The following is a 13,421-nucleotide window of genomic DNA, read 5'->3' as shown; positions in this document are numbered from 1 at the left end:
TACCTTTACTTCTCAAAATAACCAGGGAACATCTGGCCCCATAAACAAACCCATCGCACTCTAAACTTGCAATGGGGAGAAGCTGCATGGGATTTAGTACCAGATGAAATGTAATACAACTCTTCTTTAAGCAGGAGCACTACAAGACAGAAACAGAGCCCTGAAACGAACAATACCTTAGCTTCTTCTGCCATTTTCTTGTCTTCATCAACTTCCTCAGCCTTGGCAACATAGTCCTCTCCTTGATGTTTCCTTCTCTTCTGCTTGGGGGCCATGAAGCCTTGCAGAAACTTCTTAATAACACCAGCTTGGAGTGCAATCACACACTCTCCAAAGTCCTTCAAGCTCTCTAGTGAGTATATCTGATAGAAAGAGCATACAATCGCTTAACAGTTGGATATCAATCTCTGTGCTTTTTTAGGTGGTTTTGTCCTGCAAATGGATATGTGGGATACTTAATGCAGCGTTGGTAATCCCACACTTGATTATGGAATCAGCATATTACCGCTGCTTCTGCTAGAGTTCACACACAGCATACACGCATTCACGTACAGAACATGAATGCTTATGTCAGTTCAGAAAAAAGCATGGTGCTTTGGGGTGTGTGGAGCGGAAGCAATTCTTCCATTCCCTTAGTCACTTCACTTTTCCAATCATTCACTTAACACTGAAGGTCCCATATAGAAAAAGAAGTTTCTGCAGTGACTCAGAATGTAATTTAACAGATTATTAACCATTCCAAGACAGACACTGTCATCTTTTGGTACAGGAGCATACAGTAGTTGTAAGACTGTGTATTCTACCTATACCCATGATAGGTTTACCATGTCCTAAAGACATACAACACACCAAGAAATGCTCATGTGATTAAGGCCAAACTAGCCAGCACACAGTCATCCTTTACTTCAATGCATAGTAACTTCCTTGTGCTGACATACCCACCGACAGAACGTCCTTTAACTTCTGGAAGTGGAGCACAAACATTATCCCAAACCTAAAGTGGTCTGGATTTCTGAAAATTGCCAAAACAGAAAATTGCTGTCTCAATAAAACATTCTGGCTACAGCTACAAGCAGCTACAAAGAGCTCTGCTAAAGCTTTATAAAGAAGTCCCCCACCAGATGAGGGAAACAGGACAACTTCACAGCTGTGCAGGACACCTACCTTCAAAGTTATAATTCACCTACACCAAAAGGACCTCAAGCCAGCAGCTACGTAAACTTGAAACACCAGTTAAAAAAAAGAGAGCATACACAAGAAATTTGATTTTCCTGATCCTCTTTTTAAAGGAGAACCAAAGAGTCAAAACCTTCCAGAGATAGTATGAATAGTATGATAGTATGAACTCATGTTCGTCTTTCCTAGTACTACTTTGTTCACTCACTCTTGCTTCAAATTCTGGTGTCACATCAACATATCCCAGCCCTCCTTTCTGCAGACGAGTTGCGACCTCAATTAGATCACTTCGGAGGTAGTTCAATAGTTCTTGGTTGCCGTCACAGGATTTGAGGCCCAGGTTCTGTTTCCGAGCCAAATGGATAGAATGTGTGATGTCCTGATACCTGGAAAATCAAGAAAAACCTTTGAATACATGCAGACCAGTGTCTTGTGAGGGTGCTGGGGCATTCAGTGATCTACACGCTCCACCAGTGCAGAACGTTCTTTGAAAGATGCTTTAACGCACGTGGCAGTTCTGCTTCTGTGGGTAAAACAGCACTGCCTTTGCTTCCAGTTGCAGGGAGCAACTTAAAGAGTGATCAAACCTCTTTACAATTTTAAGCTTTGCTTATCAAGTAATATTTGCAATATCATCTAAGAAGGAACAATTTCTCAGTACCCTCCCCTCTTCAGCAGATGCTCAATCAAAGCAAAGTGCTGAATGCTGCCCCAGGAATTGAAAACTTGGTATGATAATGATGTGCTTTGACATTGAGAAAAGACACAGAAAAGAAACAATAGGCTCACCTTTTCTCCAAACGCTCCTTTAGCTGACTCTCTCTCACTCCTTGTGGGTGTAGGCAAACTAGCAGCTCATCCAAATCCTTCTGATTGTCACACAGAAACCTGAAAGATACATTACCTGATTTTGGTGCATGTTCTATCTCTGTGGCAACAATTCCTTCTTTTAAACAGTTCACAAATATCAGTAGACAGGAATGACAATTAACCTACATCAAACCCCATGGAGCAAGGTGAAAAACTTCCAGTAATGCTGGCATAAGCATTCTGACTAAGAGAGGCCTCATTTCAAGGTTCCCAAATGTAGCTAATTCCAGAGTAACAAAAACAATAACACAGAACTGATTTGTAGAGTTTTTTTCCCTGCATTAAGTTTATTCAAACATTGGCATCTGAATTTAGTCATCTACCCCAGGGATTAGATTCACTAAATTGCAGTCAGTTTAAGTCATCTGAATGTCATTTTTGATGCACTAGAAAAGATTAACATGCTATGCACTGCATAGTATGGCAATTTAATCATTCTTTCTGCAGAGCCTTCAACTTATGTCATTAACCCAAGGAGTCCCTAGATTAAAAAAGGGTATGTCAGCTTATACCATGACTGCTGATGTTACAGATTTGAGACTGTGAAGGCTATGACCTCTGCAAGTGTAGATCTCCTTCCTAAGAAACCTGCATTAACATGAAAGCTTAAATATAGTACGTGAAAACTATATTCATTAGCTTTAAACCTTTTTGCTCAGAAAGTCCTTCAGGAGAGTAACGTTAATCTGCAGTTAGCTGAATCTAATAGGGCTACACTTATGCAGTTCTCTACACAAGGCATTTTCAGCAATTCCAGAGTACAACCAAAACACTAGTTTTAATGCTGGTTGGTAGATTTAAAATAGCTTTGAGACAACCTGAAATTTTTTTCTTTTTTTCCCTTCAACACTTTTCTATGATGTCATGGAGCCTTCTCACCTCAGACATGCATGTGTGCTGGACAGAGGTGGGAGAATTAGTATACAATCTGAGTTTCAAAGCTCATTTACAGAAAATATGGTTAATTATGCATCTAATAGATGATCAGTCCTTAAACAAGGGATCTGAATGAATAGCAAAGTCAACCTTAAATGGAAACAACTGCAAAGGATCACTATGTGATCCTTACCAGACACAGAGAAGACTCCGGTTCTAATTTTTCTTCTTGGGCACAAGCTCAGATGAACCAAGCAACAACTAGAGAAGGATGCTGTCCTGGTTATTGTAGAATAACAGTATCTGCAACAGTTTCTTTTTCTGGCATAAACACTTACTAAATATTGTATCTGAAACAAAAATATTTTGGAGTTCTAGCATGCTCGCATTAGGGTAACAGCCTGACACCCTGCATTTCTTTAGTAAATTAATCACTCTCATAAAATACAGGATTGATTGTTTAAAAATGGAAGAAAAATGGTTCCTTGCCAGTCATCTGCTTCAGTACACTCCAACCCTGCAAGGCATTCTCACTGTGCACAGAGGGATCAAATCTTTTGGCCACCACTACCTTTTGTACACACTCCCTACAAGACACAGGACGGAGCAGCTCCAAATATCAAAGATATTTCAACCCCTGGAGCCTAGCGCATGCACTTCAAAAGCATCAGCTTTTGGGCTGGTCATGGGATCCAACAGACATTCACACAAACCCTTAACAACCCTAAGTCAAACAATGTAACTCCTGTCTTTTGCTAACAGATACCACTCATGGTGACTCATTAGCATTCCTACATTCACTGTAAGGTCTACCGAGAGACCACTGCAAAAACTAGCACTTCTAACTCTACTGGACTTCATTAAATAGAGAAACTTCTCTAGAATATTTGATATCAAATTGCTGCCAAAACCTTGGGGAAAATCTCAAGATTAATCCTAAACCATATTTCAGTATGAAGAACCTGTCACAATATGGGAATGGCATAAACCAAGCTTCAAAACAGTTGTCCTGCAGATACCCGGCAGAGTACTATTTCTCAGCATGTTGAGGTTGCCTAGGTCATGATGCTGCAAGTGATACACCATGCGATCCAGTTGGAAAATACCTGAAAAGACACTACTGCCCAAGCTTTCTCAGCTTTCCCTCAAGGGTACAAATCTAGGAGAATTCCCTGCACAGTTTTCTCCTCTAATGAAAATGTAAGGGCACTGGAAATGGTTAACATATTGCACTTAGATTCTCCAGTTACATGGTTTGGGGAAAGACAACACAGGCTGCTGGCCAGAGTGAGAAAGCAGATAACATCCTTCTAATAAAGGTAGAAAGGGCTAAATCCTAGCACAACTTTGTTTCTGCTGAAAAGGAAATGGGACAGGAAAAGGGGAGCATCTGCAACATGCACGTGAGCTTTCCCAGTCCTCCCTGTGAATAAGAACTAGACTTCTAGGAGCAGGTACTCTTCTACATCAGCTTGAACTCAAATGCATATAATATAAACACATTAAAGAGGTACCTGTGTTTGTTTGGTGGCACCTTGCTGCTTTGTGCAGCCCCAGCTCCTGGTTCTCAAACCAACGCCATACATTCCCTACCCCCTGAAGGAACCGCCTGCACCTCCAGCTAGGGCTCAACCAGCATGAAGCTGGGAGCATGGACATGATAAAACAGGGCTAGCATTTTAACTGGGGGAGGCAACAGGGCTGTGAGTCTTGGTAAGAGGGAAGGGAAAGTAATTGGTGCCATTAATGTGGCTTGACACAGAGCTTATGCATAGTAACACAATCCAGAATAAAGGGAAAGAAATCTGTGGGAGAGTCAAGACTAGATGAAGGCCTTTGAACTGACCTGAAAGGGGGAAGCCTGGCTGGGGTAATAGCTTCCTGCATCCCTAAACAACAACCGTGAGTCTTTTCTTATCTATCTGGCAGAGCAAGCCACCAGACTGGTCAGCAATCATAACAGAAGGGACACAAGACACAAGTATCAAGTCAAAAGGAGTTATCAGTATTCATTCAGGTTGAATATTCCCACATGTTCTCAGGCTACAGGCTGCAAGGGACAGAAAGAAAGGTATAAAACCTGGACTGCAGACTAGGGAATGAAGAAATCAAGAGGACAACATCTAGAGGAGCCCAGGATCAGTACCTGCTCTGGAGGGTTGGTAGAAACAGGGAAACTCCATCTGTAGAATATAGTCGTGAGAATGGAGTCTGTCAGCACCCACTCATGGTTAACTCAAATTGTCTGCTGAGGGGACCCGCCATACCATGGTGTATTCCTAATAGATGAAGAACAACGGCAGTTACTCTGCAGAGATGCCACTATTTTTAAAATTCAACTCCTTTCTGACCAGGACGAGTGAGAAGTCTCCTGCATAGTAACATACTGCAAAGGTTTCAATTAACTTGGGTTTCTTGCAGGAAAGACAGACGTGTACATTTCAAGGACCACATGTCCCGAGGCTTTATAAGATTTTTCTTTTTTTAATAAGCATCAACATTAGTGAAAGTGGTGTATGATATGGTACTGGTTCTTCCATCTGGATATGACAGAGGCTAGACAAATAACCACACATTTATGATTCTGAATGAGAACAATGACTCACTTCTAGGATAGAACAGTGAGCACTCTTCTTTTGGGGGCAAAGTACTGAAAGCAGAAACTACTTCCACGAGACACTGTTTCTGTAGCTCTTGGTGGAAATATGGACTCTATTGCTCCCTTTATCAATATCCTACAAGCTCCCAACCTCAATGAGAAAAAGGGCAGGACTGAATTACAGCCATTCATGGAGCTAATTTGGTTTTCATTCCAAAGACTCAATCTAAGTATAGCAGGGTAAAGCTAAAGGTATTTATTCTACATGAGGCTACATTTAATCCCGTTTTAGACATTCTACTACGAAAAAGAGACAGGTGACAGGAATTAAAGAACACAAAGAAATGAAACTTCCTATGTACTACATGCTAACATTATGAGTTCAGGATGAACCAGCCCTTGCATCCAAACAACAGGACATGTAGATATCCAAGGACTTCAGTACGGTTTGAGGGCTTCTCATTCTGTACAAGGACAATGTGCAAAAAGCAGCCAAGGAGGACAAATTCCCTAACCACCTATGCTCATGGGAGTCCTTGAGACAGGCAAGATTGATGGCAATCATCAGAGAGCAAAATATTATAATAGGAATATGGATTTCCTCAGAGGGAAGTTCTAGTTGCTGGCTATCCTCTGAAACAAGTGATCTCAGGTTGTCACCTTTTTTGGGGGGAGGTACATCAGCTGATCTGAAGTAATTTCCCCCCTATTTCAAAAGAAAACCAAAACCAATCAACCAAAAACAAACCACTGTCATTTGCTAGTTTAGTTTTCTGATCTGTTGTTTCTGCATCAAAAGAAAATGCTTTCTTAAGGAGACTTCTCCATTCTCCTCTAGCACTACTCTCCATCTCCCTGTTGAACATACACAGAGTATTTCTATAACCCTTATATGAACCATAGTGAGAATGTTTTCTTATTGTTGCTACTGTTCCCCCCCTCAAAGTTTTCTCAAACCTTTTTTCACCCCAAAGGTAAGAGTCAGCACGTAGTATGGAAACTTTAAGATGATCTTTTTGAAAGCATTTTAGGCTTTTAGCTGCCAGTTTAAGCTTTATAATTATTAAGCTTCCTAATTTTTGTTCTCTTTAAAATACAAGAATACTAGATCTAAGCATTCTGTGGTCAATTCTCACAAAGCCTCTCTTCAACAACACAATATAATTCAGTCCTGAGACTATACAGGACCTGGTTCAAAAAAGCTGTTTCTCCTGGTTTGTATGACTAGTTACTCCAGAAGACACTCCTACCTAAATCACTCCAATCTTTCTCAGCATGTCAGTGAGAGTTGCCAACCTGACCAAGCAATTCAGCAGTGTAACTTCAAGTGCTGTGCTTTTTCAAACACAGCCTGGTTACAAATTATACGGAGTCTGTGTTACTTAGCTCATCTGATTTGGCTGTATGTTGTCTTCAATTCATAGCAACATGCATTACTAGTTTAAACTATGGTTTTCCATTTATAATTTGTCCTTCTACTGGAAGTCACCTTGCCAACTCTGCTAAATGAAGAAGTATTAGAAGAGGCAGTTAGAAGGAGCTGAAAGAACTTTCTTGTCGATCATACAACCTATGATCTTCTGTTTAGTGCCCATGCCCTAGGAATGCCAAAGTTCAAGAAATTGAGCAATGTGATGAGATGTGCCAAGGACTAGACTGAGAAAGGGGTGGAGATTTCCTATAGCAATGTTAGAGTGAAGGCATGCACAGGAAACTGCTATCTCCTACAACTCACTGTCAATGGAAGAGAAAGGGTACAGCCGTATCAGGAATCAGTGATTCATCTAAACCATCAGCATTGACCAAGATGTCCACTAATTTCAGTCTCTTTGATAGTTCCTGATGGGAGAGCATGAACATGTAAAGTATAGTAAAGTATTGCTGACTTCAGTGGAACTATGCTTTGGAGCTAAACTCACAACTAGTGATATTTAGCAAAGATGAAGTAATCCCACTTTGTGAGTCAACAGTGGAAAACTCCAGAAAAAAGCCACTGGTAACAGAGGAGCTGAAGGAACAAGTACTTTGTGAGAATTACTTATCAGGCTTACCTAAAAACAGCTTCACAGTCTTTCACAGGTAGTTTAAGTAGGTAAAGATGTAGCCAATTTCCCTTCTCTCATGGGAACACTGCTAATCACTCCTTACCGCACAAGGCAAATGGCCAACAGATTTTCTTTAAAGACCTTACTAGAGTCAATCACTAGAGTAAGTCACAAACATGCTCAAAGGCAAACTGTTTAGATTTGATTCACTTAGAAGACATGTTGGTAGCTATTGCTTGGCACTGGGAATCATTAAAGGGATAACAGACTGTTCACACGTAATAGTAATTTCGCTAAGCTAAAATAATCATCAGTAGCAACAACAACAAAAAAAATCAATTCCGTGATATGGTGCTATCAGAGAACAAATGGATTCCACCAGCATGCTATGAAACCCATCAAGAAAGCTAACACTAAAAAGGAGCTGAGGGATAACTCCACGTCTCACATAGTGCAAGAACATGCAGGGTATACGTCTGGCTCCAAAGATACCAATGAAAACTAATTTCACATGCTCAAGGACCCCATGTACTACAATTCAGGTCTGCTGTGACAAGCCATGAAAGAAAGCCTGGACAGTTAGATAGGTCACTGCTCCCCCAGCTTTTTCAAAAGACCACAGCAAATCTTTTCAATTAACAATTCTTCTGATTATAAAATACATAAAATCAGTACATCAAAGTGGTGTTTTACCAGAGTAACCTATACTGGCTCTAAGTCTGATTGATTAGAATTGTTCTACTGCCTCTTGGATCAGGTGCTCTATTAGCCATTTGCTACTAGCAACAGAGGCCTGACAGTCCAATAAACTATTTCAACTGTTAAGTACTGAAAGAACACTAGGTATATAGCAGCTATTAAATGACATCTCTGTTTAGTTTCCTTGACCTTTATATTTTAATTACTTTGCAGATAAAAGGCATGTATTACCATAAGTTCTGTCCCTGCTTGGGCACTGTGGTCTCTGCAGGAAGGTCCACAGCATGTACAGACCGATGAAGCGCACTCCCTCTGCCATCCGTGGCTGTGCTCTTCCGCTTGTCTATAAGAGAAGAGCACAAGCTCAAATGTATTCTCATTCATGCTTCTCCTCAGACACAAATTTTATTTTTCAAAAACTAACCTACCTTCATTTAGGTACTTATGATCAGCACCTAGGCCAGCAGTACATTTTCCAGAGAAAACTACTCCAGCACTAGTTTGCTAAAGCTCACAGTATACGCATTTGTAGAAATACAAATATTAAAGAAAATATTATTGAATCATTAAACATGCACACAGAATTATAAAAAAAACATTCCTACTGTTTCAAATACGTACTAGTTTCACTCTTTAGCTATACACTGACAACATACTTTTAAATTTGAAGGTGATACAAATAGGATGTATTTATATTTCTGAGCATCTTACCCCAACAGTCTGACATGAATTTAACACTTTGCTCATTAAGTTTCAAATGGGAAGCGTGAAAAATCTTTGCATAATAGCTCAGTAAATACATAGGCAATACCTGATAAACTAATACAGCTGGAAGCAAGGTGGTATACAGGAACATTGGCAGGTCAACATTTGAACAAATTCACATAAGAAAATAAGCCCATTGAGGATCACTGAATGATACAACTTCTAACACAAATCATCAAGATGCAGGAGGCTGGAAAGTTACACTGGATGAAATATCACTGTATGTTTGCCTCGTTTTTCTACAGATGTCTACTCCGACCAATGTATAAGACAGGATACCACCAAAGAAGGGCTCTCTGATTTAATTCAATATAACCTGCTGCACATTGTATTGCTGTAGATTAACTCGATGACAGTCTATGTTTCAAATGCAACAAATTATCAGGACTGCAACTGCAACTGGAATTAGACTACAGTACGCTCTTCTGTACCAGGAACACAAAAACATCATGCTTCCCCCCCACAGAAGGATTTTTGAGCATGGCCAAGTTCTGCCTGCAATGCTCGGCTACCCAGGCTTGAAGTCACCAAGGCAAAATTGGTGACTAGGAGAGGAAGCACTGGAACTTCAGCTTATCGTTGCCCCTCATCAGCACATTCGGAACAAGGTGAACAGCAGGCTGAGAGGACATGTGCGAGAGGGACTCTTTGCCAAAATGTCCTCAATCAGCGAGCTACAGGTGTCTAGACACCTGCTCTGCTTGACGCTATTTCAGTGGGGTCTGTGTGAAAGCTCTGAACAGCCCTATGGTGAAAAGTTTGGCTCGTTGCTCCTCCAGATAAACAGCATGTTTGTCCTCTGTGACAAGAAAAGTAATCTGGAAGTTGTGCCACTGGTGGAGCATTAGCATGGTGATAGCTATCCTCACTCCCTGCAACAGGCAATCAACTACTTGTCCAAGAAGTTTGGCACACTGTAGCCCAACAGGTACAGAGTAAAGCAGTGTGGTTACTACACAGTTGACATCAACTGCTTTTAAGAGAGAGGTGATCATATCCCATGGTCCTTACGTGGTACACTGCAGACAGTCTCAAGATCTGCAGCGGTAGCAGGAAATCTTAATGAATGAACTCTCCCATGTGCAGGTTTTCTGAGTTCACAGTAGGTTTAGATCAGAGGAAGCCCACAAAGACACAGACTAGCCAGCTCTCTCTCAAGTTGACAAACCCATCCTAACAGTTAGACAGCAACAAAGGAAACACCCACATAGAAGCCAGATGATCATACCTCCTGGGCTGTAGTCCTTTTTTACTTCTTCTTTTTTCTGATGGGGAAGGATGAATCTGTAGTCTATACTGTCATGCACCCAGCCTTTCTCAATGAACAAGCCAGGAACCTCATCCGAAAACAGCCAATACCTGCAGGGTACGGCACACATACATGTTAACAGGTACCTGTCTCCTTTTTTGGCTGCATTTACACACATCCATCTTTACATGCACAAGGAGGAGAGCATGTGTGTCCTCGACTCAACAAAAACTGAGCACACCTGCATCTTTGAGAAACTAAAAGAGCTTTTATTAAAATCCATTCTAACAGCCTTTCAGTATAACAAACAGGAAGAAGAGAAGACAGTAACTGGATTCTTGAGTACTGATGTGAGCACTTGAAGTTCTGCTGGCCAGTGGATTGTAACCTCCACAGTCAGCTTTTTCCTTTCCTATGTAAACGAGTGAAAACTGGTACACTCTTTATACACAAAAACTCATTTCTGCTCTCCTTCACAGTCCAATGCAGAGAGTACTCTCAATACCCTCTGTACCTATCAATTCTTTGGAGCTACTACCTGCTAAAGCTCCTGTCAAAGGGGACAGCCAGCAGCATGCAATCATTTCCTTTCCTACCTGTTATGATTACGGTCAGTGCCAATTGGGGTCCTGCGCATCACAAGCTTCGCCTTGGCAATTCCATCCTGGAATGTTTTCTCAGCTGCAGCTTTATGCTTCCGGATTCTTTCTTCCTCTGCTTCTTTCTCCATCCTCACTGTTGGAATTAGCATGGGGAAGTATTAGCATTCTTCTACTGTATTTAGACATCAATATTATCTTTTATTTTACTAGGTCAGGTGGGGAAAAATAATTTATTGGTGACTTTGCTTAATATTCTTTTAATGCAGCCAGCCACCTTTCATACAATCTTCCACAATCCTTTCTAGAAAAAGAATAAATCAAAAATTATCAAGAAGTTGAGGCATAAGGATGAACCGGCTTTTGGAAAGAGGAAAGTTTGGATAAGAATAGATTGGAGAAAGTATTCATTATTTTTCCTCCTAACAGATCAATGAAGTGGCATTTGCTGCTGTGCAACTCCACGTAACAAAGGTCTTTCTTTAATTACAGCACAAAGTACAATAAGGAATTCTGCTCTAGCCAGCTCAAACATAGGGAGCAGTACAGCAACAACATGACTCAAGTCAGCATAGCTAACAGACATCTGCATCTCTATGACTGCAGCTATGGGGAATGGTCGCCCAACTAGCTGACCTACTGAACAAACAGACCTGGCACAACAGAAGCCTCTTCCAGGCACCAATGTCTCACAACAGTGACTCAGTCATGTCTCCTAACCATCTCACTCTGTTCCAGATATGCTATGACGTGGAAGAGCGTTAAAGTAGAAACCTCAGGTTTCTCCCTCATGACAGAAGTACTACAGTCTCAGTAGCTCTCAATATGCATTTTTTTTTTTTTGGTCAACAAACAATCAAAAACTCAACAACCCTAAAACTGCCTAAATCTTGGCATCACAGGCTCCTTGGGAGAGTCTTACCGACAAAACACATTACTTCATATCTCTAGGTAGGTAATGAGCAAGAAGAAACGCAGCTACTGCCAAGAGACAAAACATTAAGGTCAAGGGGATTTATGCTTCTTTTGATAGTTCAAAATTCTCTCAAACAACAGGTATACTTCCACCAAGAAGCAGGTGTAACAAGACCATATGGAAAGGGTGAGCTGGAAAGGGGCAGATAAAAACTAGAACAGAGAGGTTGCATGCTGGTTGCTAGCTCAAGGAGAAAGCTGACTTCTTGCTAGGAAGCAGCCCTTTTCCCAGGGCTGTTACCTACTCTCTCTTGCAGCCATTTTCTGTATCAAGATAGATTTGATAACAACAGTTGATGAGTAAATACCTGGTCCGTCTCTGAAGTCCTGCCAATGTAATCAATCCTGAGTGATTAGAGGAAACATGCTGAAAAACATACCCTTGCATTTGTTACACCAACTCAATTGATCAGCTTTTACATAAAACAACTATATAATAAAACCAACTCTTGGCAGTCTGCAAGATCACACACCTACCAGTGTCCACTAGGCATAGAGCTCACTCCAAAAAGTCTGTGACGACCCAGATGGAGGGCCTGCCAGAGACGTGGAAGTTCAGGCCTCTGGCTGCAGGGAGTGCCTGCCACTGCCAGGGGAGGGCTTCAAGGAGACTGCCTGTTCTCAGGGGGAAGGTCTGCTCACCATAGTGGCTGACCTCAAGGAAGAGGCAGAGAGACTGATGAGCATCAGGGAGAGTATGCAGGAGATTGCCTGGTAGAGTAACTCCCTGTTGTGCCAGAGAGAAGGGCGGTGGGTGAATGCCCACAGAGGCCAGCGGAGCCCCTGCCCTGTCAGGCAGAGGGAGGGGACCAAAAAGACAGGAGGGCTGGAAGCGAGTCCCAGTTCGGTGCCGCAGGCAACCCCGCTCCCTACCTACCTCGCTTCCCCAGGTACCCCCCTGTAACAGGTTTGATGCCCTTGATCCTGAAGGAGAGGTAGGCAAGGACATGGTGGAAGGCCTGCCTATGAGGTCACGTAGGAAGAGGCAGTCAACACCATGCCTCAAGACCAAGACTGGCTCTAAAAAGAAAGAAAGAAGGGTAATTGTAGTAGGAGATTCACTTCTGAGAGGAACAGAGGGACCAATATGCAGAGTTGACCCTTATCATAGGGAAGTCGGCAGCCTACCTGGAGCCCAGATCATGGATATCACCAGGACATTCCCCAACCTGGTGTGCTCCACAGACTACTACCCACTACTGATCTTCCAGACAGGTAGGGAAGAAGCTGCGTCCTGTAGTCTGAGGGGAATGAAGAAAGATTTCAAGGCCTTGGGATGGTTAGTGAAAGAGTCTGGGGCACAAGTTATTTTCTCTTCCCTCCTTCCATTCTGGGGTGATGATGTGGGATGGAATAGAAGGATCCAGTTCATAAACACTTGGCTACATGATTGGTGCTACAGGCAGGGCTTTGGGTTCTTTGATAATGGCTGTTTTTTTATAAGACACCAGGCCTGACAGTGATAGGTGGGAAAGGTTTATCTCACAGGGGCAAAAGTGTTCTGGGACAGGAATTAGCATGGCTCATTTGGAAAGCTTTAAACTAGATGCAAAGGGGGATGGGGTTGT

The 13,421-nt window shown here is 41.9% G+C and overlaps 1 protein-coding gene across 1 annotated transcript in view; it reads right to left on the bottom strand.

Moving 5' to 3' along the window:
- Positions 1 to 13,421, bottom strand: part of BAZ1B (bromodomain adjacent to zinc finger domain 1B) — a 52,759-nt gene that overhangs the window by 15,132 nt on the left and 24,206 nt on the right. Inside the window, exons 8-13 of the mRNA XM_040532195.1 lie at positions 10,876 to 11,014; positions 10,259 to 10,389; positions 8,497 to 8,608; positions 1,966 to 2,064; positions 1,385 to 1,562; positions 177 to 362 (exon numbers count right to left, since the gene is read on the bottom strand). Coding sequence (XP_040388129.1) covers positions 177 to 362; positions 1,385 to 1,562; positions 1,966 to 2,064; positions 8,497 to 8,608; positions 10,259 to 10,389; positions 10,876 to 11,014 — 845 coding nt within the window. The remainder of the gene's footprint in view (positions 1 to 176; positions 363 to 1,384; positions 1,563 to 1,965; positions 2,065 to 8,496; positions 8,609 to 10,258; positions 10,390 to 10,875; positions 11,015 to 13,421) is intronic.

Source organism: Cygnus olor, chromosome 20, assembly GCF_009769625.2.
Source record: "Cygnus olor isolate bCygOlo1 chromosome 20, bCygOlo1.pri.v2, whole genome shotgun sequence".
In the NCBI taxonomy this organism is placed as follows: domain Eukaryota; kingdom Metazoa; phylum Chordata; class Aves; order Anseriformes; family Anatidae; genus Cygnus; species Cygnus olor.
This window is presented reverse-complemented; position numbering and strand designations above follow the sequence as displayed.